Source organism: Penicillium cosmopolitanum (assembly GCF_028827165.1).
Source record: "Penicillium cosmopolitanum strain IBT 29677 chromosome Unknown utg000004l:1.0-4361866.0:1.0-4365735.0, whole genome shotgun sequence".
Taxonomy (NCBI): domain Eukaryota; kingdom Fungi; phylum Ascomycota; class Eurotiomycetes; order Eurotiales; family Aspergillaceae; genus Penicillium; species Penicillium cosmopolitanum.
Window position 1 is genome coordinate 2302173 of NW_026622674.1, and position 24565 is coordinate 2326737.

Consider the following 24565-nt stretch of genomic DNA (forward strand, 5'->3'; position numbering starts at 1 on the left):
CGGAAAATCGGTCTCGGTTAGCACAGTCGTCCCCCTCCAAATATTTGTATATCTAAATCGTTTAGAACGTCCCCGCCACCGGAGGCTAAGGTCGAATTATTTTCTAGTTATACCAAGTTCATGTCAACAAAAATGCTGAGATCTATACCGCGCCACATTGAGTTATTCGGCACCCAAAGTTCATCCGAGTCCTCCTTTACAGCATTCTTGCGTTCAATTTCATGCCCCGTCACCAAGGCCCAAGAGTCAATTTCTCTGATAGCAACCGGGGGGGGTCTGCGCGAAATTTTTATCTTCAACAGTCGGGAAATTCCCATCGCCTCTGTGGCGTCCATCACGATCCAAATACTCAGAGACACCACCTTGATGAGAACGAGAGCTTTCGGGGGATCCTTCAGCTGGCTGCTGGTGCTGCAGAATCCTTTCGGAGGTCCCCAATACACCATTTGTAAATTCTTTGTCTTCAGAGGAACTGGTATTGGAGGCCTGGATATTGGGTTCGGGATTTTTTGGGATATCAGGCGCCAGAGGCTGGCCCAGGGTGTCACTTTCTTCCTCTTTATTGACTCGCGTGTATAATTTCCCACGACCTCCCGTGAGCCACGAACTTTGCCTTCCAAGCATTTTGACGTATCAGTATCGTTCCTAAAAAAATGAGAATATGTGAGTTTGACGGACACTCACTTGGGAGAAGAATTTGTGTTCTGTCTCTTGCGATCAACAACTTGAAAAATGCAAGCAACATTATCCTCTTGGCAGCGATAACACGGATATATACCACTGCACTGAAAGAGAATTAGTGCATTGCAACATGCGTGGGTCCGTTAGTTGCGTACTTTGCATTTTCTAGACCGACACCGATCGCAAGCTTTGCGAGATCTTTTTAGGATTCTTTGACGAGACTGGAAAGTATATCGGGCCATGTCCCTTGACCGGTGAGTTATCATTGTAGAAGTTGTATGAGAAAGAGGAAAAAATTTCAGACTGATCACTATTCACCACTAGCAACCTTCTAGTTTCTAGTCTATCGATGAGGCCCATTTTCAAGAGATAGATTCCATTAGTATCTAAAATAGTGGGTAGTAAAAGACGGGCCAAATGTTGTCCCGAAATCAATTCAAATTTGCGATTGATTGAGGAAAGCCAATCAATAACCTCTATTGTGTCAAGAGACCCCGAGATTCACCGATTCCTACTGAGATCCGAACCGAGGCTTCCCCCATCTGGTCGGTGATTTCTCATCTTAAATTCGTAGTGGCGACACCAACTACGATTAACATCAAAAAATCTTGAAAATTTTGCATCCGAGATCTTTAATTTTGAAATCCCCTCTATATTTTCAAATATCTAGGTTTGGTGTATACGATTTCCAGTTTCTGGATATAATTCTATACAAATAAGGTACTGCACTACTGTTTCAATTCGGTTTAAGGAATAGGTAGTAATCTATATCATCTCTACAAAAGTTAGGTTGGGAACTTGAATGAATTACAATTTTCAACAATTTATTCAAGTAGCTTATTCAGCCAAGTTTGAATACTTCAGACATTTTCTCTTGTCCATGAGTTTGTAGATTTGGCGATATCTAAAGCTTGCTTCAAATGAAATCAATGAAGAGCTGCCCATGCCTGGAGTACGCCGGCAAATGCCGTGAGAAATCCACTGGCCTTTACTCCTCTGCGAATATACCAAGCAGAGCTCGCCCAGGAAATGAGAACGAGCAGAGCAGCCATGGAACGTTGAAGTGGCTCGTCCAAAGATTTTGGATTTTGCGCCCAGCTGAGGTTTAGCAAAGCTAAGAGTATATTTGTTAGAATGAAGCATAAATATAACTTGAATACTGTTTCACCAAATGGCAAGACATACCAGTCAAAATCAAAAACCCGCTTCCTTGGTACCATCCGACAGTGCTGCGTGTGTATGCGATGTTTGGCAGTTCCTGGAATGCGCGGAGGTTTCGAAATTCTTTCGCGGCAGCCTGGAGAAATCAAGTCAGACTTAACCTTCTCACAATATTTCTTCTTCAATGGCATTCATTTCAAGAGTCAAGACTGACCGCATGCGAGAAAGCAACAGCCAAGGAGCCATATCCGGCAACTTTAAGGAGAGTAGGGTCAGGCATTTTGACTCTGAACAAAAGAAACAGATTTTTAACTGGCTTTCAATCTTGAACCTAGTAGATCTGAATGATAAATGTGAGGACCATCAGGGGAATCATAACAGGTGAGTAAGGCCCAGCCCCCCAGCCCCAAAACATCCCGAGTCAATTGCAACCTCGGCATGTGTTTTGCTTACTAACTGACATAATGTTGGTCCATACTGGCGAAACTTTGGTCCATACGGGCAGGTCATGTTTGCGACAACAGAAAAATAACGCATTCTCAACAAGCGGGAGAACGGGCAGATAATCGGTCCGACTCGCTGCGGTGTGTATCATGGCATTTAATCGCCACTGAGATAGATAATCCAAATTCCATATGACGGGCTTGGCAGCTCGCAAGTTTAAAGTTTTTGTGTCACAGGAATGGCAATGAGGTAACCCAAATAGGATGAGTGGTTCGATCCCTACTGAAATTGCCTCTTAGCCGATATTCTATCCGTCTGGGGAAAAAAGATCAATTCTATTTGTATGCAATAATATCTTCGACCACTTCTTCCCATGTCCCACCTGGGCCGAAAGTGGGGGCACATTCATTTGACCCACGCAGATGCCCGGGTTTGCGATTGAACCGAATGCCGTCCGTCGGATTTGGAGCTTCAATTAGCCAAAATAAATGTTGGTAGTACAGATTTATTAAATTATTTTTGATATACAAAATCTCTAGTGGCAATTGACAACCCGGCCATTCATATCCTCGCAACTAATAACTCATTCGGCAAACCATAAATTTACCAAACGCATTTATACAAATATCCCTCCTCCTCCTCATCATATCCATTGGACGCTTGGGCAATCAACTCCAACAATGGCAGATAACGAAATATCCCTTGTAACGGGCGCGAGCGGCTTTATCGCCAGCCATGTCGTTCAACAGCTTCTCGAAAAGGGCAACGATGTCCACGCCACGGTCCGCAGCACCAAAAATCAAAAAAAGATCAAGCATCTCCTCGATATGCAAAACCGATGGCCCGGCAAGCTTACCTTGTTCGAAGCGGATTTGCTTGTGGCCGGCTCATTTGAAGCTTCCATGAAGGGTTGTTCAGTTGTGTATCACATTGCCTCGCCCTTCCCTATCGAAACCAGAATTCGCGATGGCCAAAAGGAAGTCGTCGAGCCGGCCCTTAAGGGAACACAGCACGTCCTGGACGCTGTTCAGAAATGCGAGACAGTCAAGCTTGTCGTCTTGACCTCGTCTGTGGTAGCGATCTTTGGCGACAATGCCGACGTGTTGGAAATGAAGAACAAAACTCTCTCCACTGAGTACTTCAATACCACCAGCTCGGTAACTCATAACGCCTACTCATATTCCAAAGTTGTCGCTGAGAAAGAGGCTTGGAAGTTACACGATGCGCAGCCGTCCCCTAAACGTTGGAAGTTAGTGACGATTAACCCCGGTCTTGTCCTGGGGCCGTCTTTATCACCAACGTCCGAATCCGGCAGTCTATCTTTACTTGATCAGCTCTTGCGTGGTCAGCTCTTTTTGGGAGTACCAGATATGTGGTTCTCAATCGTTGATGTGCGAGAAGTCGCAACCGCCCATCTTCGTGCTGCTGAAAATCCGGACTCTCACGGTCGCTTCATTCTGGCAGACAACACGACACATGGTTTTGTTGAATTTGCCCGTATTCTCAGATCAATCACTCAATCTTCTCGAATTCCAAGAAATAAAATCCCGAATTCTGTGGTGCGCATGTCTGGTCCGCTTCTCGGCTTGAGTCAAAAATGGCTAAAGCTGAACCTTGGCATCCCATTTGATATCGACAATCGTCCCAGTCTGGATCAATTAAGCATCGTTTACAGGCCTCTGGAAGAAACATTGGCAGATCATTATTCGTCGTGGAAAAAAGCTCAGGGATAACTATACTGACATTGACTACGGCGCTCTGCGCTTATCGAGCGCCGTACATTGACGCTAGACCTTCGCACAACTTAAATCCAATGGAATATCTAATTCGCAATATCTAAGATATTAGAAACCTTTGCCATGCAGGTTCGATAAATTCAAAGATTAAATTACCTAAAATTACAAACTATTTCACCATTTCCAATGTCAAAATAAAACATCCCAAACATTCAATATTACAATTGCTTGCTTGCTGCCATCCATCCATCCATCCACTCAAAACACAATAACAGACTTCCCAACCCCACCCTTCCCATCAAAAACAACCTGACAAGCCTCCCGAACCGCATTAATATCCTTAGCATCCGCCCTCGTCCCAACAACAGTCTTCAACTTCCCCTCCTCCACCCACCCCCGAATCAAATCCAGATCACTCGCATTGGGTTCCAGAAAGATAGATGCGTACTTAACCCCATACCTAGACGCACGCATCACTCGAATCCGATCCATGACATTCAAAGCAATACGAATGGGGAAGGGAACCGTAGCTTTGTCCGCCTTATCTGGTGATCGGCGCATAACGCTTGAATTTTGCAGAACGTCTCCTGAGGTTAGAATTGATACTGTGATTATGGCACCCTTTGGTCGCATTAAGGATAGATACTCCATTGCGCTGCCGGTAGTGTCGAAGATGAAGTCGATCGATTGTTTAGGGATGACCTCTTTGGGATCTGATTTTCTGTAGTCGATGACTGCAATGGGGAATATGTGAGTTTTCTGGAAAGTCCACCCGGGGTAGGTATCGAGTTTGTCTGGGTACTTACTTTCGTCGACAACACCCTCCCCTAAAAGTTCTTTCACCTTGGGGACTTTGGCCGTGGAGACGGTCGTAATTACCTTGCCGGCTTTGAAAATATTCTTAGCTAGTTGGCAAGCGAATAGACCAGTTCCACCCACTAGAAGACTCGGAGATTAGTACCATATTCTCAAGGATTTTATACGAGATAAGAGTCAATGGGACATTGGAACAAACATACATCCAGCAGGAATAAAAACAGTCTTCCCCTCAAGATCCCCCTCAAACCCCCTAAGTGACTGCAAAGCCGTCATAGCCGCAAGTGGAATCGAAGCAGCATCCACCATAGAAAGACCGTCCGGCTTCAACGCGACGAATTCTTCAGTTGACCTTGCAATCTCACTCCACGAGCCGCGGTGACATTCCGGTAACCGAACAAAGACCTCATCGCCGGCTTTGAAACGGGTTACCTGGGAACCGGTCTCTAGAACCGTTCCTGCGCAGTCATAGCCGATTTTATACGGGAAGCTGTGTTGTCAAAGTTAGATTTAGAGAATGTGAGAAACATAGGAATGAAGATCTGGCATACGTATCCTTGAGAACAGCTTTGGTTATACCCGAGGCCTTTTTCACGTCAATCGGGTTTATGCTCGCGGCGTGGACTTTTATTAAGATGTCGGTGGGGTTTTCGATGGTTAGACAGGGGACTTCGCTTAGCTCGTATTCGTTCGGTGTGGTATGTTTTGGGATATTGATTGAAAGCATCTTGGTCACTGGAAAGGTAATAGAAGCCTTCAAGCTGACAAGTTTCGAATAAGCCAGTCAAATCGAATCAAAGTTAAGTTGAAGTCGAGGTTGAGATCATGCGGCTTAATAGGTGAAACTCTATTTGCCTCGGAGCTTCAATTCGTCCGACGGGAGCGGAGGAGGAAATAATCATTTTCTATCCAATCCGCTTGAGCCGAGATACTTTAACTGCCAGTGGGTAGGGGGAGACCCACTCTGAAGGGAACCATGAGAAAATTTGCCACGCAAATATCTTGTGGTGTTCACCATACCTATGAATCCCCGTTTGAGGTGATTTTCTGGGAATCTGAATGTGGTAAATACTATTACTTCCAGGAACTTCCAAGGTTATGAACCTTCTGTAGAGTAATTGTTTGAGGTGGGTAGATATCATAATACCCATATAAATACATAACCAGTCTCCATAAATCTATAAATGATCCATAAAGCCAGCCAAAAATGCTAAATAAACCAACCAGGGAGACAGAAATGCTCAACCAACCCAGTCCGAGTCAGTAGGTATAAATTCACAGCCACCCCCATCCATCAGATCAAACTAAACCCAGTATTGACCCCAAATCCTCTTCGCCTCCTCATCTCCAACAAACCGGAACGGAACAGGGTGGATATCCTCAAAGCCCTCGTCGAGCGTAGGCTCCTGGTACCGACGCTTATAGTCTGCGAAAGCGATACCCGGCAGCGAGGCTCTGGATTTGGGGTTCTTGAAGAAGTCAGTGAGTTTATCGCTTGGGACAAACTTAAGCATATGCCGGGCTGACGCTGGCTAGTTATGCTTTAAGCTTGTTGGGGTTGGGAGGTTAGTCCAGGGGAACGGAACGTACGAGGGTCTTGTTGGCAGCGCGCACGGTGGCGTTGTGCTTGCATAGTTCTGGCGGGGAGAGGAAGTGAATGACGCGTATGGGTACAGAGAGCTCTTTTGCGAGGGCTGTCCAGTGTTCTCTGGTTTCTTGGTTTGCGTTGGTGTTGTCTGGATTGAGAGTGTAAGCGTGTGCAATGGGATGGATGTCTTGCGACAAGGTCCAGCAGGACAGCACTCTGGTCGATATTATCGGCCAAAGAAGGAAAGTCAAGCAGTTCGCCGAATGAGGATGACTCACCCACGACGACGGATTTCTTCGCTTCAAGAAGTTCACGTGTAACCTTGAGGCATTTCTGACGCTGTTGAACAGTTAGCGAGAAGTCTAAAAGTATGGTAGACCGACATACAGTTTTCAAGATATCTTGGTTAACACGTTCGTATCCAAGGGGCTCAAGATTGTTCCAATAAAAGGTGGACTTTCCAGAGCCAGGGCTGCCACAAAAGAGAACAAGCTCGAGTGGATGTTTGCGTTTGAATTCTATCGGTGTTAGTCGATTTCCATATATACCCATGATCCGACATTTCTATCATGGAAAGCAGAACATACCTGTTTCGGGCTGTGTTTCAATATACTCCTTAGGATCAAAGAGCCCCGATGCCTCCACCGGATCCTGACCAAGGAAGAACTCCTCGGGGGTCTTGAACGGAATTCCAACATTGGCAGCAAAACCACTGACAGAGTTAGGTCGAGTCAAAACAGACAAAGGCATCAACTAATCGAACTTGGATCCGCTGGGAACACTTACTGATCTGTCGCGGCGAAATCACCAGGCCGTCCAGCGGCATCACCCACATAGACCGAATTCGACATATCAACACCGACGACGTCAAGGTCATAGTAATCTCTAAACTCGGCCCACATGCCCGGGCGAGGTTTGCGGTACTCTGTGGCTTCTGTAGAAGCATACACGCTCATGGGAAGATCCAGCTGTGTCATGATAGCCGTCAATTTCTCTTTGAAGTTGGAAAGACTCTTAGAGTCGGCGCCTTTTTCTTTCTTCAGGCTGATTTTTGACTGGTTTGAGAAGAGAACAATCTGGAAGCTGTAGAGTAGGTAACCTATTGGTTAACTAGAATTCGCCAACGACTTCATTCCGAACATTGGCATTGACACTGGGAAATGGACTCACCCTTCAGAACTCAGTTCTCGGACTTTTCGTGGAACACCCGTGTCCCACCATTTCCAGTCTTCTGGGCCTTTGGCGAATTTATTTCCAGACTTTGTTTTGATCAATGTGCCATCCTTTTCACAAGGGAAGATAGATTAGCAAGATTCTTCTTTCCCTTTGATTCACTTTCAGATTTTTAATGAGAGGAAATAAACTCACAAGATCAAATGCTGCCACTTTCCGATCTTTCGACCGAAGCGTCGTACTCGTGGCCTCAGGCGAGTGTTTCCCAATAACCAAACCCTTTTCCAAGACCCGCCATGTCACCGGCCCAGGCTTTTTCTGTGAAGTCGGAGCAAAGAAAGAATTCACTGTTTTTTCTGGGATATGTCAGCGCGCTGCTGCTGCTTCTGTTTCGCTGTAATGGGTCTGCCATTGCTCTTACTGTTGACACTTGATTCAACCTTGCGCCGAAGTGGAGGCGGGGAAATAGCCCGAGTGGGGGAAGCCGTCCGCTTCATTGCCCCGGGGGCCATCTTGAATGCGTGCTTGATTGAAGACGTTGTGCCGGTTTCCCTGGAAATAAAGGTGTCTCTATGTTGGATTGGATGAGGGTGGATTGAAAGATGTGTGGTGTTCGGAGAGGATCTTCCGACGCGCCTGAACGCGCTGGTTCACGAAGTCACATGGTTAACCGCCCAAAATGGCATAATTGACCACTCAAGAGTGGGAGAAGGGAAATCAAAGAGACAATCAGACTTGGTTGAGAGCATACAGTTTAAGATATACGAGCAAAGTAGATTCAAAATAATTCATTTCATCTAATTGATTTTATTTCTACTCTCCCCGATTTCATCGAGTCGAGGTCGGAGGCTGCCTCTCCGGGTATCAAATTCATGACAGCCGACACAGGTGCAAGGCAAGGCAAGGCTAACCTTGCACAAAATGCCACTATTTAACCCTCGTATCCAGCGACAACCGATCAGCCATTTCCAGGCGAACGGCCGACTTGAGCTGTTCGCGCAGTCCAAACAAGTGCTGCGATGCCGTCTTCATGGTCTCCTGGTTACTACCATCCTGGACCATCATCGATGCCTGTAGGACATAACTCCCGCTCTTTTCCAGTGGAGCCATCTGCTGGAGGGTTGGCATCTGGTGACGGGGTTGGTTCTCTTCGCCGGGAGTGGTCGGGTAATGGAGCACGCGGTGAAGATTGAGGACGATATCGTTGTGGATGAACATATCGCCTTCGACGAGATACTCGGTTACGAAGCTGTAGAAATTCAGAGTTAGCTTAATCCCAATCAGGTGATTGATGAATCGATAATCGACCAGACCAGACCAGATCAGATCAGATCAGATCAGATCAGACCGTCGAATCGATATCATATCCGGGTAGATCACGCCACTAACCTATAGCCCCACGCATTCATGGATGGCACGATGTCTCCGCGCGGTAGGGCGGCGGTCGCCATGACTCGGGACGTGACGGCGGACCGGGTGCCTGCTTCGGGGATATCTCTGAACTCCAGCTGCCAGGACTGCTGATCGAAGTCATATGCAGACCGGGGGATCGAGGACTCCGAGTCCATGCCATCCATCTTGGTATCGGTATCGGGGTCGGGGTTGACCGGGTTGGGATTCGCATTGGCGGCTGCATCTGTGACACCAGCATCTGCAAAGTCGGTGGACTGGACAGGGCCCACGACCTGAGTGTAGAACATGCCACCGTTCAACATCTTGTTCACGCGCTGCAGGTCCCCCGACTGCAGATCTTGACTGGCGCCAACGCGGGCATTAGCCACGCCGGGCTTGCGATAAGCTTTGAAGATCAGACGACGTTCGAAGCAGTGGCGAGGTTGCATGGCCGTCAGGCCGGCCAGCTGCTGAAGGAGCTCAGCATGTTGGTGTGTCGGAACCGAGGCGAACAGCAACAGCTCATGCATGATCCTCTTCAAGTTTGGGGTTGAGTGGGTTGACAGAAGGGCGGGAGAATCCGGGTGTTGGTTAGTCAGGGTCCAAGCTTCGGGGTGGCGCCTTATCGGGGGGAAACTATGAGCAAGGGGAATTGCTAATACTTTAGTGCTCAATACTGAGCATAGTTCTCAGCACACGGGAATACCTTGACACATAAGTCAATAGTCTGAGTATTCGAGTTTCACATGCTCAACATATTTGGGTCATTTCAAATGAATCTTAAAGTTCCTACACAATGTATCAAGTACACTCCATCGATTGTAGATTTAAGCTGCCCATACTCGGTAGACACTAATGTAGAGTGCATCTACTCAGCGGGTCTGCCCTACCACAAACCACAATTATACCCGGGTACTACTCTGTAGGAATCACTAAATCACCAGTAGTGGGAGATCATTCGGCAGTGTGGAGGGACCCAGAAAGGAAGGACGATCCTTTGAGGTTCAAAAATGGAGAAGCTTCACCGGGGTAGCCAGAAGGGTTAAGATCAGAGGGGAAGGAAGGGAAGGCTTGTGTCAGATGCATCGGAAAATGGTTTCAATGGCGTGCGGGGGAGGAGAACGGAGGAGTTGGCCGCGGCGCCGTCTACCAATGGAGGAGGGAGGAGCACCGCGCGGTACACTTAGTCACAGTTAAGATTGTGTGACTACCAGTGGTGCAGGCACTCGCAGCTCCGTGTCGGCTCCGGTGGGTGAGCGGAAAGCCCAATGTGGTAACCTCCCGGCGAACTCTTCTTTTATCTTTCTCCTCCTCCCCTCCTCTCTCGCTTTTTCTCTCTCTCTCACACACACTACTCTCAATCCTTACTCAATCTCCTCCTTCTATCCAATCCATCGATACTCAGCTTCCAATTTCACCACTCCAATTCCACCACATCGCCCTCTGTCGCGTCTCGGTCGGTTCGGATACTACCGGACCCGTTGAATTTCGCACAAGCCCCCCGTGAAATTGACCTTCTCTCCTCAACACAACACCTCCCACACACCACACCACACCACACCCTCACAATGCGTGCCACCTTCTCTCTCTGCAGTGCTGCCCGCACCCCTCTGATCCGCTTCGTCGGCAAGCGCTCTGTCCCTAGTATGTCTCAAACAACTCCTCCCCACCGGACCTACCCGGAGCCTCAGCCTCATCCACCCCCATTACCCGTAACCACCAGCTAACCTCCAATTCTACAGAGTCCGTCGACCACACTCCTCGCGTCCACCCCGCCTCTCCTGTCGGAGCTCTTCCCGACTCCTTCGCCGCCTACCGCGCTAAGGCTCAACAGCACGGTCCTCTCGGTCGTTCTTCCTTCACCAGCGGCATTGGTGGCCAGTCCGGCCACGCCCTGGGCCCCATCCGCCCCCAGAACGGCCAGTTCTTCGACCGCGCCGAGCTGCCTGCCCGTTTCGGTCGTCTGACCTTCAGCGAGGCTGAGATGGAGGCCATTGAGACTGGCGGTGCCAGCCAGTTCGCGTAAAAAAAAAAACCTGGAAAGATTCACGGAACCCGTCGTGGAGCTCGAGCTCGGCTCGGCTCGACTCGGGTCCGCCTCTGAAAATCTGCCGGCACAGATAATACCATGTTCATGAGCGACGGACTACCACACTTCTCTCGGAAGTTGCGTTGAATGGAACGACGATACCCTGCTGGTGCCCAGTCTCTTTTTTTTACCCTTTCATTTTGCAACGTTGACGCCGGCGACCGTGGCACACCGATGGGAATGGCAATGACGCGGAGACTTGGACGCGAACGCGACACGCGAGATGCAGGCATCGCATCGCAATCGAGATACCCCCCGATCATCCATTCTTCTTGAGGGTGCCAATGGTCCGTCGGATGCAAGAAGCCGCCTCCCCCCATACTATTGATATATGGGACACTTCCACTTCTTGCCACTCTCTTTCCATTGGGATCAACTTTTTTCTTCTTTTCTCGAACCAGGCGCTAGGGGTTGATTTTGGGTTTTTCATCACCGTTACCTTTTCAAAGCGCGAGCTGCTCGTTAAAAGCGCAACCTTTTTTTATAGACGCCGAGTTCTGGTTTGGACTCGGTGGGATTGGATTGGAGACTATTTTTGGCACTGTGAATATTCGGCTATGAAGTACCGAACAATGAAGAAACATTCACCAAATATCTACTCTAATTACCACGTAGCTGTAGCTGCAGCTGTAGTTCTAATTGTACCAGTAATTGTTCTCCAGCTCTTAACTCCAACTCCAACAACGCGTCCCCGCACGTGCCCAGCCTCGAGGCCCAACCCCAAGGCCAGCTAACCATCATAGGTGAAGTACGTACCTGCATCTACAGCACTTCCAAACTCCACTCCACTCCTCACCACTCCGCCCCGACCATGGCCCCTCGGGCAGACCATTTGGTTCTGCACGAAACAGACGAAGCAGATAATCACACCGCAGTGTTCATTTACTCTGAACCCTCGGATTCGTCCAAACTATCCCCCGCAAGGGTGGATATCTCGGTACGTCAACGGTCCTCGGCTTTCGTCGTCCGATTGTCCAACATGCAATGCCCCACGGATATAAAGCCGAGCGGGGATGCTATAGATGGTAATGGACGGCATTCGTTCTCCGAGGGATTACTCTATGGGTCTAATCCATCTGATCTCGTCGGGTGCTCGGGTGCATCGTCGGACCTGTCCCAATGCCTTGAATCGCTTGCATCCAATGCCCACTTCACTATTGGCTCTGATATAATGCAATGCTTCGATCTTGCGGTCTGGACAGGCTGCTGCAATACTACTGTCGCTGTCGCTACCGTGCTTGGGTCAAGGGATACTCTGGACTGAATGCTGACTATGGAATAACTTGAAAATAGCCTACATTCAAGCCGCCGTCTTCATGGTCAAAGGATGGTCTGATTGCTCTGCTTTGCGATGTCTTTCTTCCTTCTGGATTTCCGGATAGCGTGACTACTGACTATCTGCCGTATGTTCCTGCCCCGTGTTGGCATCGATCTTCTATTTTCCCATGCTGACCATCTATATCAGTTACCAAATTTACGTGAGTCGCTCGGTCCCTAAGCTCGACCTCGATCTTCACTATTACTCGCCGCATATCCCAGCTATATCAGACTCACAGTATCTTTCCAGGACTCTCTCCAAGCATTCTGCAGCTCAATCGCTGGCCTCCTCTCATCACGAGCAGTTCTCCAAGGTACCGATGCGAGCAGCCACCCATTCCATTCCACTCCACATATCCCTATAACCTAACACAACCAAGGCATCGGCGTCGGAAATGTAGACGCCTCCCCAACAAATGCTCTCCTCTTGCAAATCCTCCAAGACACATCCGGCCGCATTGCCACGATCCTCTTCGCCCACCGGGTCGGCACAGCCCTCGAACCAGAATGCAAGACCTACCGTCTGGCGGCAGATGTCTTCAACGACATCGCCATGATCATGGACTGTCTCTCGCCAATGGTTCCAGCCGGTACGATGCGCGTAAGCGTTCTCAGTACAGCGGGTGTCTTGCGAGCTCTCTGTGGCGTTGCTGGTGGAAGCTCGAAAGCTAGTCTCAGTGCTCACTTTGCGAAATGGGGGAATTTGGCTGAACTTAATGCAGTAAGATACGTCCCCTTCCCTTAGTTACTAGTGCTATGCTATATTTCGTCCGGTGTATTCTAATGTCTCGTCTACCTGCAGAAAGATTCGTCGCAGGAAACAATCATTTCCCTCGTTGGCATGCTGGTACGTTCCCTCCCATACTCTCACCATCCATCACATCACCCTGATCAAATCAATGTCTCACAAAATACAGGTCGGCTCCGTCATTGTCTCACACATCACCGGCTTCAAAATGACCTGGGCAGCCCTCTTATTCTTACTAGCCAGCCATCTAAGTCTAAACTATGCAGCCGTCCGCTCCGTCGAAATGACCAGCCTAAACAGACAACGCGCTAGCATGGTTTTCTCAGCCATCATCGAAAGCGATAACTACGGCACAAAAAAGAAAGTCACTAACCTCCCAATTCCAACCCCAGCACAGATCGCACTAAATGAGCGAATCCTGGCAAAGGGCTCCCCATTCTTCTGGTCCTCTCAACGGCATCCAGAACGACAATCCCTCGGTACGGCCGAGATGGGCGTTTCGTTAGCGGAGTTCTTCGCGCGAAGTCACGCAGTTGCGACGAGCACGAGCACGAATTCGGAGTCAGGCAGCGATAAAGACAAGGACAGAGCTAATGCCATCGCCACCAACACATCCCGAGCATTCCACACAACCCTCCCACTAAAGGCCCTGAAAACTCTCTTCGAAAAAGAAGAGTACCTACTCTACTTAACCAACCAATCCAAATCCCAATCCCAACCATCAAAATGGCACGCTTCAATCCTCCTAACACCATCCGCAACAACAAAAACCCAACTAAAAGCCTGGTGTCATGCTCTAATCGTCGCGCGCGCACTCATCGAGCCAGAGCCAACCTCGACCCGGTCCTCGACCCGAACTCAAAGCCCAGACTCAACTACAGAAAGAGAATCCACGAACGACGAAAGCACAAAAAAGCCAGATACAGTCTTCGGATACATCTCGGAAACTTTAACGAAATTAAACGAAGACGGTCGGTTCGAGGGGTATCTTTCTGCGTTGAGGGGACGGGGATGGGATGTGGATGTTTCGGCTTTGGAAGTTAGGGCTGGACGGAGGGTTTTGATTGAGTTTGGTTGATTGAGTGATTGATTTCATCTTGTAAGGGAAAAGGGAAAGTACCCAGATAGATAGCCAGTCATGTACCCAGGTAAGAGATGGATTGGATGTCTTCAGAATGGAGCCTCCGATCTGGTGATTTTTGTGGATTGATGGAGGGGCACCTACCTAGGAACAGTGTCATCAAGGACTGTCGCTGGTACTATAACTAGTACGTCTACGTGAAATCTTTGAATCCAATTGAAAGAAATGTCTTGAAATGGATACTAGTATGTACTTTGAAATAGTATTGATCAACATGCAAACTTATCTGGGTCCAGTCAGTTATATGTAGGGTTCCTCGTACAAATTACTTAACTCGTCTGCTTAAAGTTTCCAAGGTTTCGGCAGGACCTGGCGGTGATGTTGGTGGTGGTGGTGGTGGCGAGATTATCTCATGTCCGGAAATGGAAGCTGCATACTACTACTAGGCGTAGAACAGCCTGAATAAACTACCTCGACCAACCACAGTAATTAGTGCTGTTTCGCCCTCACTGGAAATCGATTTATCCGAATTCCCCGCAACTACTGGGCTATCTCACAAACGTCATCAAAGACCCTTGAATACGTAGGGTCGCCACAGTTCATCTGCATGAATTTCATTATTTGTCCTAACCCGACCGCACGAGCTACATATGCGAAATTTAGAGTAGAGTGGTAGAGTAGAAGAAGTAGAAGTAGAGGGGGGTATCAAGTCTATTGATCCAACGCCACGAGGACGTATATAGCAAGCTATGTAATATCAACACAACGATCCGTCCAGGACGGAACCAATGAAGAGAGAAGAATATAAGAAAAAGAAAGAAAAAAAAAAAAAAAGAGGAAAAGAGTCAAAAGAAACGCCCAAGACCCATCCTATCCATCCAACTCGGTCAACTCTTTTGCAGTGCAGCGATGAAGCTGCATGCAAGCATGCAAGTGCAGGATGGGTCCGTGTTCCAGTCTATGTGGTATTGGTGCATCTTTTCCGCGGGTCATAAAATGGACAAAGAAAAAAAAAAACATGTCGCTGACAAAGGTTTGAGACAAGAGTTTGTGAGAATGTTGAAAAGAAATGAAAAAAGGGCAAGGTATAACGCCGTTGTTCGTATGCTGATGTGATGCCATCGTGCTCTCATACACCGCCAATAAACGCTAAAAATCAAGCGGGTCGTTCGATGCTATTCATGCAGTTGATGTTCGATGAGGTCGTCGATGAGATGAGGAGGTGAGGAGAAGTTTTGTGAGATGAGATGTGGTGGGACAGGTTGTTGAGGTCATAAAGGTATAGTAAGGTGATGGCGAGAGTAGGTGATGAGGTTCGAATATTCGTGAAGTGGTAAAGAAATCAGTCGTCAAGACCGAGGATTTTAGGATCACCGCGAGAGCCACTGGCACCGCCGGACCGCTTTTTGAAGCCCAGCTTCATACCCATCTTCTTCCAGGGATTCTCGGTGCGTAGCCTGGGGCTGTGCATTGGGAGATGAGGCTCGCTGGCGGGCGGGGTGGTCGGTGGTGTCATTGGTTCCTCAGCAGTGGGACTTGACTGCGGACTTGAGTCGTCTGTCAGAGCGAGCGAGACAGACTCACCACTCGTACTAAGGAGAGCACCCGAAGCCCGCTTACCGAGGGCGTGAACTGCACCGAGGGACAGATTCGAGCGGCCGCCAGGTGCAGGGAGAGGGAGATCCTTTGTCGAGGACTGGGGGGGATGTCCGTCTGGCGCGAGATCGGACCCGCTTCATGGGGTTCTCGTCCAGACTTTGGCTGGGGAGATTCACTGTGTCCTCGTGGCTGAAGGGGGGGTTCGGACAGTGGCGGCATGGTGGGTGATGTGGTGTGTGCGTTGAGAAAGGGGAGGAAGATGGATTCCTCCATGAGATCGTGGATGCGTTTCACGGCCGAGTCGAGTGTTTCCGGTACAGGTGGGAGAGCAACGTCACGGTGGCGGAGCAGTCCATCCCGAACTTCACTTGACAGATTGATTTCCCTGGGAGCGCCGGGGAAGATGTAGGCCGTCAATAGACGCTGCCAGAGCATGCGTAGATGTTGGCTTTCCGGGGTATCCGTGGTGAGGGTGGATTGGCCGAGGCGCTCGGCGAGGGAGAGGTAGGTATCGCGGTAGCGCTGAGCCTCGAGGGTGAATTCCAAAGTCTCGAGGCAGTGATTCTGAGAGAGGTAGGCCATGAAAGCGCTCAGAGTGTAGGGGGGCGGGGCGGTGTTGGCCAACACGTCGTTAAGCGTCGGGCGCATGGGCAGAAGGCTCCCGCCGAGACGGCCAGGCTGACCGGTCGGGAGCCAGAGGATTCCATATCCTCGTCTGAATCGCTGTCGGACGAGGTGGGAGACAGTTCCGGCGTTGTACTGGGAGTGAAATTCCAGAAGAATGAGGGAGCCAGCGACTTCTTCTTGAGCATGGCGTATAGGGAGCGGCGAGGTGCCTGAGACCGGGTTCGTTTTCTCACCGGGCCTCCCCTGGCTGGACGATGGTCCAGATTGGTGATGGTTATTGGATGAGCAGCATAAGCTGAGATATGAGGGAGTGTGGTGGTGATGGTGGTGGTGGGAGTGGTGAGAGTGTGTGAGTGGGAGTGTGAGAGTGAGTGGTGATGTTGGAATGTGGGAAGAAGGGAGAGTAAGTAAAGTGGATTAAGTTAAGAGTAAAGTAAAAAGCCTCGAGGGAAAATGGAAATGGAAATGGAAATGGAAATGGAAATGGAAATAAAGGAAAAGAGTGGTTCTGGAATCATTCTGGGTCGATCGCCAGATTACCACCGTATTACAGTGGTGTCATTTGTGTAATGTATCTGCGCCCAAGTGGAGCGATAAGATGAGTGGGGACGATGAATGGTGAATGGCGAGTGCATGGGTGAATGGGGTGATCGCAGAATGTGGCGAGTGGGTACCGGTATGTACGGTATGTAGGGTATGGTGTATTTTTCACTTTGGGGGTACGGAGGCAAGAGCGAAGTACGAGTATACAGTAGACTATACCAGTATAGTAGTATATCAGTTTAGATATAGTACTTTAGTACTGATACTATATCAGTCTACTAATATACTCGACTATTCTATGCTATGCTATATACTATACCATTCTATACTCTACTATACTACTGCCCAGGTGTATGCCTAAGACTCCAGTCCCCACTACGTAAGACCCACCGTGTGAGACACAGGCCCCTTGCGTAGCGCTCGCGTCATGGATTCACCCTGTCGATCTTCTTGGAATCCAGTCAAGCTTTTGTGTACAATATTGATTATGGTTATGATCACGAAATAAATAGTAAATACATTGAGAGGGAGGAGGTCTATAATCCATGGTACATTAAACAGAGTACTCCGTACTCTCCCTCACTATGGCTACTCCGACTCCCGGCCGACGCAGATTTCTTCGCAGTGGCAACTCAATACGAACTTGAACCAACCAAAGACTCCTCTAGGCAATTGGTAAACAGTAGTCTATTACTCTCATACTCCCATCCTACCGGCATTCACGGCATTCATCAGTAAAAATCTGTCACCCATAAGCCGCCAGTGAAAGCCACCGCCATCGCTGATACGACCTGGCCGGTCGCGGACATCATCTAGAATTTGTACAGATTCTAGAATGCCGCTAGAACCCGGCTCCACTCAAAAAGGGAAAAATGAAAAAAGATTTCTCAAAAAGGGAAATGAGAAAAAAATTGCCCAACCATGGGTTAGCCACTAGGCTTATCTCAATGAAGCCGCCTATCCAGCCACTCACAGTCTTCCACCTCATCCTCTCGGAAAGTGAGTCACGTCAAAGAAGTCGTGGATCTTGGATCCGTACAGAATCATCATCGTCTATCTAGAGTCAATGAATAACACTACTGTCTGCAAGAATGTCCCTAGCCCCTGTATACGCCTGTGTAGCGCTTATTTGTCGACCCAATTTTCCTGCATGCCACTAGAAAATACTACATGCTAGCCAGGGGTAGGTGGTCTGTTCACCATCCCTGACTACGACTTGACATCCTACTCTAGGATAGTACTCGTACACACTGGAAAGTAAATCTGGCCGAAGATATCCGCGACCCCAGAGATTGCAAGTTACAGAGTTGACCGAGTGTCCACTCGATCGCCCAAAAGATCGCCACACCCGCCGGGATCCCCAAATGAAATGAGACAAAAGGGAAAAGAAAAAAGGCAAAAAAAGAAAATTCTTCTTTCGTGACAGAAACGGGAAACATGGTACCTGCCTGGAACCCTTTCGTGCCTGAATCTGAACATGAACACGAACTCACGTCAGAGTTTTACCTTTTGGCTTCTTTCTTTGGTCCTTCGAGAACCCCCCCCCCCCATCTCGCCACCCTTACTTTGTACAGTCCAGCCGTCCGCCACACAGCGTCCGCTAGACGCGCACGTTCGTCATGCAGCCAAGCAGGTTGGTCGCAGGGATATCGCAGTCGCCCTGCTTCCTATTTATCCCGACCACACATTTTTCCCTATCGTGTCTACTGTATGTACGTACCTCTCCTGAGAACGGAGTCCATATCCTCTTAGACACACCTGTTTCCCGTTCGGTGAACGACTTGGCCGAGTGAAACCGAGAGCCAAGACGGACTCCACTGAGGCTGGACTCCGAGAGCGGAGGGCGAGAGCGAGGGCCTCGATCTGCCGTAAGTTGCTATCGTATCATATGGTGGTGTGCTCGGTCGCAACATTCGGTTTACAACACGTGTGCTACATACACTGTTGTACTTCCCTATCTGAGTGATCTCTCGGCCTACCAGAGGCAGTGTTTCTAGTACATACTCGTAGTACTCCGTACATCCGTATTGATTGACTCGAATCCTGGTGCTCATCGTTGAGCTAGGCAGATCTGCATTCCCGCGTCGTTGGCTTGGGTTGATAAGCTTAAGCAACAGCATGAACCGCTTGGTGCGGAACTATAATCAAGCTCCTGCGCTGGTCTTGGAATACTTGGACATACTTGGTAGGCACCACATACTTTGTGAATGCTAAACTTACTGAACATCCTAGTAAAGAATCTCAGGCTGCCCGGAGTAATCAGGGTCCTCCCCACTCCCTACCAACGAACACATAATGTACTCGTACTCATACTCCGTACATACTACATATGTAACCATCAAAACAATATCGGCAGGGTTCACCACTTTAGGAGCCTGAGACCACACTCCTTGCAGTACTCGTGACTAGCTAGTCCAGCTCCAGCTCCAACTCCAGCTCTCCCTCACTCGTGCAGCCCAGCTTACAGCCCAGGTCCTCCGTACTCCGTACTCTGTACAGCTCTTGCAGCGCCGAGAAGACGCCATCTCCTCCACAGCCAATCCAACCCCCACACACACGCTGCAGCTACACCAATTAGTGCATAATTGCGCCGCTAGTCAAAAAAGCTCGGGGCCGCCTGAACAGCAAACCCTTTCTAGCGCAACGCTAGAGAACACACTAGCAACCTGCTCAGCCCTCCATCCAGCATTCACCCCCAGATCCTGATCCACAATTCCCCCGAGCTCCTCAAACCAGCAAGGATTCCCCACATCGTCTCTCGCACTGTCCCATGCCCTTCCTCCTCTGAGTCTGTCCTTGGTCGCTCACATACCATGCCCACACATCTAGAACGGCTATCGCTCGGCGCTTGCCAATCTCACGGGGAAGTAGTTCCCCCATCCCATCTCTCCCCCCCCAAGCCAATCGTCCCCCTCTTTCCTTTCTCCTGGGGTGCATATACATACAGTATACCCTCCGGCACAAGCCACGGTGCCAGCGGGGTCAAGTGCAAGGTTCAAGGTTTAATGTGACCAGTGCGGTGCGGCCTACAAGTAATCTTCCCACCCTGCCATCCTGGAGAGCAGTAAGGTTTACCTAAAGCTCGTGTCTCGTGCCCACTGGCCTGATGAGGGGGGGGTCGACTGCCGTCTCGTATGCATCTATGTACTCACTACTCCGTACTCCGTAACTACTGCTGCACTCCAGACGATGCCGTGCCAGACTGGGGGGGATTCGAGAGCTAGATCAGGATAAGGGACAAGGGACGTGCAGGCAGATTTGAGTTCAAGTTGAAAATAATTGATTGATGATCGCGTTACACCAATTGCCAATGAGCCCTTCTAGATGCATGGATTCGGGTCCTTCTCCTCGTTTCTCAGGGCTGGACCTGCCATCCCATCCCATGCTTTGGTTTTTATTTTTGCTTCTGCAGGTAAATACCGAGTACAGTATGTACGAGTACTCGTACTCCCTACGCGCGCACGCAAGACGTTCTCGAACCCAGGCATACTTGCATACATTGATAGCTAGCATGTTCCACAGTCTGAGAGTATGCGTAGATCAGCCCCTGAGCCAAAAAAAGGGCCAGTGAACGACAACCCATGACGTGCAGCGGGAATAAATCATTTCCGCGATCCTGAGCCTAGGGTACAGTAGTCAATTCTTCCACGCTATCATCGCCAAAATCAGGTCTGTATCTATTTGTAACCATCCCATAGCCGAGTGCTTGCGTAGTTTGTTAAGCGAATCGCGGGATCAACGATCAGCGCGTACCGTCGTCCCAATCTCCCCTGCGCTCCTCTCCTCTCCTCTCCTCTCCTCTCCTCTCCATACGGCGTACGGAGTATACAACCCCACTCCGATCTCAAACCAAAGTTCTAGACTACACCTCGCAAAGCACAGAGCAAAAAAGACTGGCACCAATTTCCCAAATTCTCCACAGTAAATAAAGGGAGCCCACACCACCCTCACAGCCTAAAGTCAACACCAGCAACGTACTCCGTAAAACCGGCCCAAACCCAAACGGCCAGTCGATCAAACGGAGCGCACGGCAGAAGCCGCAAATGAGGTCATGAGCCCCACAAACATCGGCCAAAATCTTGATTTTGGATGGATCTTTTTGAGAAAAGGATGAGAAGAATGTTCATCAGGATTTCTTTTCTTCTACGGAGACGACTCCATACATACCTACAGAAGAGTAGGAAATATGGATCCCACACCACACCACACCCTCCCATCCCTCCCTTGCTCATATCCTGTCTGTAATCTGGCCAAGACACTGGGCCGACACGGGATCTTCCCCACTATCTCCAGGCTCCGCCGCGTAGCTACCCTAGTACGGAGAGCATACGGTACTCCGTGTATACATCCTCGGGGAGGACGCAAGACGCAAGACGCAAGACATGGAGAGCGAACTGGAAGGGAAAGAAGAGTGTGGAGCACGGGAGAGTGCCAGCCCGTTCGAGCCGAAGTGGGCGGCTACTTGAAACACCTTGGGCCCTCTAACTACATACACACTACGAGTACACACTACAATAGTAATCCCGCTATATTCCCGATTCGAAGGGTCTAGTCTTAGTCTTATCGTGTTTGCAATTCTTATGGTATAGGGCGCAGTAGTTCCCATGGTCCCGTCATCCCATCCCATCCTCAGGCTCTCATTCGTTTGGTCAGCATCTACGTACTATCTCCGTACTTTTACGGAATATGTCAAAAGATTTACGTGTCTGCTTCAATGCAAATGCAAACGCAATTACAAATACTCATCTAGTAGTTAGTTACTCGTAGTATGTAGTACTCATCCCAAAGACACTAGCGCATCATAACTCTTCAACAATCATGATCCCTGCAAAGCATCACCCCAGAAAAACTCTAGCCAAAACTATCCGGGCGCGATGAGCCGACCGGTCCCAATTCTCGCGCGGGGGACAGAGACAGTATGTAACACCGGGGGGGGAGGGATTGTACGAGTACTCACTGTAGAGGGGTGTGAAAAAGTGTATGTAACCATGGGTATGGCTGGAAGATCTGCGCGCTAGTCAGGTTAATTTTTTGCAATTTCAGGTTCGAGGTCAATTTCAAGGTAATGGTCATGGTCAAGGTCGCTTTTGATCTCGACTTCTTACGTCAAGGACCTTTGAGCGTGGAGCTGGAGCCGAGCTCGCCGAAACGGGTACCGTGTGGACCTGACTTTGACGGAGTACGTACTCGTAGTGTCCTCCGTCCTCCATAATCTGGAGCTTTGCATTGTCTTCTGCAGTATTTCCGCCTCACGTGCTGGTGGTATTGTGATCATCCATTGGTCTGTGCTTGCGTTGCAACGGCGGACTCCGATCGTCTTGCCGGGATGTTATGGATACATGGCTGGATGCTCAGGATTGAGTGGGTGAATACGCGCTCTGTGTGGGCTTGGCCCCCAATCTCCTAAGCGCTGGCAGGTTTCATGTTGATACTGTCGTCTAGGCATTGTTTTGATCGTCGCTCGTATGAGGATTTCTACAAACTGTATACCTACATAGGTACATATTTAGATGAAGGCTTTATTTTTAGTTTGGCGTTTGTGGAGGCGCTAATTGGTACTGCAGATACTCCTCTTTAGTATGTGTCGGACTTGATAATTGGGATGTTGGTTATTTGCACTTACATGGATGCAGACAATGTCATATGTATGTCTTGAATAATCTGTAGGAGTGATACCACATAGTACTAACTGCGAGGTACTATGCTTGCTACTACCTAATCACAATACTAATTTCCACAGCTGTCTCTGTCTCTATGTATGTACAAAGCAATCGATCTGGTCATCTGAGCAATTACTTCTTCCATACACTTGCATCAAACTCATCCATCAGTGCAGTATACTCCGGTCCAGCCGCAGCCCAACCTTTGATTCCTCCTTCGAGTATCATACTCTGGATAGACGAGTCGCCTACTTCCTGCAAGTGATCAGCAAACCAACCCGCAGACCTTGTACCCCGACCTCCACAAGAGCCTACCAAAGCACAGAAATCAGCACCTATTTACAGGTAAGGTCTGGGGAACTAGGGTCGGAGCAGAACTAACCACAGTAGAAAACAACATTCTTCACACCACTACTCGAAACCAAATCGTAGAAAGCCGATAAAGTCGGATAAAGACTCTGAGCTGGGAGATTCAATGACCCGCGAATCGTACCACCCTACACACATACACATTAAAACTACGGTACAGTAGAGCACTCTTGATGGTTAGATCAGCAAACCTTGTAATCATCACGACGCAAATCCACCAAAACAAAGTCCTTCCCATTCACCTTCGCACCTTCGAGCCACTGGAGAAGTTCTTGGCGGGGTAAGGCAGCTGCCTGGGACAATGGAGTGGGGTAAGCCGCATGCCATGGCCGGGCGGGCTCATCGGATGTGATGGCACTCAAGGCAGCCATGATCGGGAAAATCGGATGAATCGACCAAGCTAGAACGTGAAATTCCAAAGAGAGAAGAATTGCGATATATTCAAAGTTTGGAGCAACCAGAGCTGTCAATTGGGTTGGATGCCTAGGTGGGTAGGCAGATAAACTAGCGTTGTGAGATGGGATGGGATGGCAAGGGAAGGGAAGGGAATTGGAATGCGCTTGGAAGCAGGGCGCAATTGAATGTGTTTGATTGGTTATCTTACATAGGGCTACTTTTTCCTTTATTTTCCTTTTGGCTGCGCAGCCCCCCGCGATTGTCTTGTCACATGGTGGATGGCTGAGTTTCCAAGCCACCGTCTGTTTTGATTGGTTTGAACTCTACATATAGCCGGCAAGCCGGCAAGGAATGCTGTTATGTATGAGGGGTCTGGATTTGTAATTATCTAAACTTTGCTGTGGGGTTCATTGATTGAGTGAATGGCCGTTCGTGAGAAAGTCTTGGAGTAATAACTAGGTACTCTATCTGGAATGTTTGGGACGGGCTGTGATCAAGTGATAGCTTTCCATTCCGTCGGGTTCCAGTGGACGCCTTAGACAATGATTAATTATGGTCAAATCGGAGGGCGATAAGTAGAGATATACTTTGGTCTCGATATAGTACTAGTAGTCGTTTGGTTCAGACAACTTTGGAATGTATTGAGTATTCTTTCGAGCCATTGACAGCATGTATATCTTTCAATGGATGAAATCTTGAAATTGAATGCCTATACCTTTGTAATTTATATACAAGAATACACGGGAGACTCGGAAGTTGCCCTCGGAACTTGGAGCCTGTCCGGTACATTTCTCTCGGAAAATGCATCAATTTCTGTGATTGTTGGTCTTTAGGGCCAGAGTACTAGTAACTAACTTGTAGCCGATATACAAAGCCCCCGTTTGTCCTTTCAATAATGGCCGTATTGCCGATTCTATCAGAGATTCCCTTGTTAGATATTGGTTCGCGCAAAAGAAAGTGTAAAACTGTGTGGACAGCCATCTCTCCCATGCTGAATGAGGGACTCGGCATCCAGAGAGATCGACCCAGCATCCAAACATGATATCACAATTTTTACGATATTGTCTTCTTGGACCAGGCGAAATAATACGAATCGCCTGTTTTAACTCATTGTTGTGTCCTTTAGTATAAATATGAGAACTGTA

The 24565-nt window shown here is 48.8% G+C and overlaps 10 protein-coding genes across 10 annotated transcripts; 3 read left to right on the forward strand and 7 right to left on the reverse strand.

Annotated features, from left to right (window-relative positions):
• Positions 1-246: 246 nt before the first annotated feature.
• On the reverse strand, positions 247-624 carry N7509_002249 (uncharacterized protein; the record flags this gene model as incomplete). The annotated part of the gene is made up of 1 exon (XM_056626886.1): positions 247-624. One exon carries the CDS (start codon positions 622-624, stop codon positions 247-249), a length of 378 nt encoding a protein of 125 aa, XP_056492681.1.
• A 983-nt stretch (positions 625-1607) lies between these two features.
• On the reverse strand, positions 1608-2122 carry N7509_002250 (uncharacterized protein; the record flags this gene model as incomplete). Its single annotated transcript, XM_056626887.1, has 3 exons — positions 1608-1795; positions 1867-1978; positions 2057-2122. 3 exons carry the CDS (start codon positions 2120-2122, stop codon positions 1608-1610), a joined length of 366 nt encoding a protein of 121 aa, XP_056492682.1.
• An 844-nt stretch (positions 2123-2966) lies between these two features.
• Positions 2967-4019, forward strand: N7509_002251 (uncharacterized protein; the record flags this gene model as incomplete). The annotated part of the gene is made up of 1 exon (XM_056626888.1): positions 2967-4019. One exon carries the CDS (start codon positions 2967-2969, stop codon positions 4017-4019), a length of 1053 nt encoding a protein of 350 aa, XP_056492683.1.
• Positions 4020-4280: 261 nt separating this feature from the next.
• N7509_002252 (NADP-dependent oxidoreductase) lies at positions 4281-5565 on the reverse strand (the record flags this gene model as incomplete). Its single annotated transcript, XM_056626889.1, has 3 exons — positions 4281-4960; positions 5042-5328; positions 5390-5565. The coding sequence occupies 3 exons, from the start codon at positions 5563-5565 to the stop codon at positions 4281-4283; spliced, it is 1143 nt and encodes a 380-aa protein (XP_056492684.1).
• Positions 5566-6142: 577 nt separating this feature from the next.
• Positions 6143-8111, reverse strand: N7509_002253 (putative DNA 3'-phosphatase Tpp1; the record flags this gene model as incomplete). Its single annotated transcript, XM_056626890.1, has 9 exons — positions 6143-6370; positions 6429-6574; positions 6705-6765; positions 6814-6944; positions 7014-7138; positions 7213-7509; positions 7597-7709; positions 7795-7955; positions 8021-8111. The coding sequence occupies 9 exons, from the start codon at positions 8109-8111 to the stop codon at positions 6143-6145; spliced, it is 1353 nt and encodes a 450-aa protein (XP_056492685.1).
• A 415-nt stretch (positions 8112-8526) lies between these two features.
• Positions 8527-9521, reverse strand: N7509_002254 (mediator of RNA polymerase II transcription subunit 18; the record flags this gene model as incomplete). The annotated part of the gene is made up of 2 exons (XM_056626891.1): positions 8527-8848; positions 8989-9521. The coding sequence occupies 2 exons, from the start codon at positions 9519-9521 to the stop codon at positions 8527-8529; spliced, it is 855 nt and encodes a 284-aa protein (XP_056492686.1).
• Positions 9522-10559: 1038 nt separating this feature from the next.
• N7509_002255 (alpha-ketoglutarate dehydrogenase subunit KGD4) lies at positions 10560-11017 on the forward strand (the record flags this gene model as incomplete). Its single annotated transcript, XM_056626892.1, has 2 exons — positions 10560-10635; positions 10734-11017. The coding sequence occupies 2 exons, from the start codon at positions 10560-10562 to the stop codon at positions 11015-11017; spliced, it is 360 nt and encodes a 119-aa protein (XP_056492687.1).
• An 874-nt stretch (positions 11018-11891) lies between these two features.
• On the forward strand, positions 11892-14223 carry N7509_002256 (RUS1 family protein; the record flags this gene model as incomplete). The annotated part of the gene is made up of 7 exons (XM_056626893.1): positions 11892-12017; positions 12374-12483; positions 12546-12558; positions 12648-12711; positions 12778-13118; positions 13200-13244; positions 13315-14223. 7 exons carry the CDS (start codon positions 11892-11894, stop codon positions 14221-14223), a joined length of 1608 nt encoding a protein of 535 aa, XP_056492688.1.
• Positions 14224-15568: 1345 nt separating this feature from the next.
• On the reverse strand, positions 15569-16473 carry N7509_002257 (regulator of G-protein signaling domain-containing protein; the record flags this gene model as incomplete). The annotated part of the gene is made up of 2 exons (XM_056626894.1): positions 15569-15959; positions 16034-16473. 2 exons carry the CDS (start codon positions 16471-16473, stop codon positions 15569-15571), a joined length of 831 nt encoding a protein of 276 aa, XP_056492689.1.
• Positions 16474-22787: 6314 nt separating this feature from the next.
• Positions 22788-23395, reverse strand: N7509_002258 (putative arsenate reductase (Arc2); the record flags this gene model as incomplete). The annotated part of the gene is made up of 3 exons (XM_056626895.1): positions 22788-22966; positions 23038-23152; positions 23216-23395. 3 exons carry the CDS (start codon positions 23393-23395, stop codon positions 22788-22790), a joined length of 474 nt encoding a protein of 157 aa, XP_056492690.1.
• Between the last annotated feature and the right edge of the window lie 1170 nt (positions 23396-24565).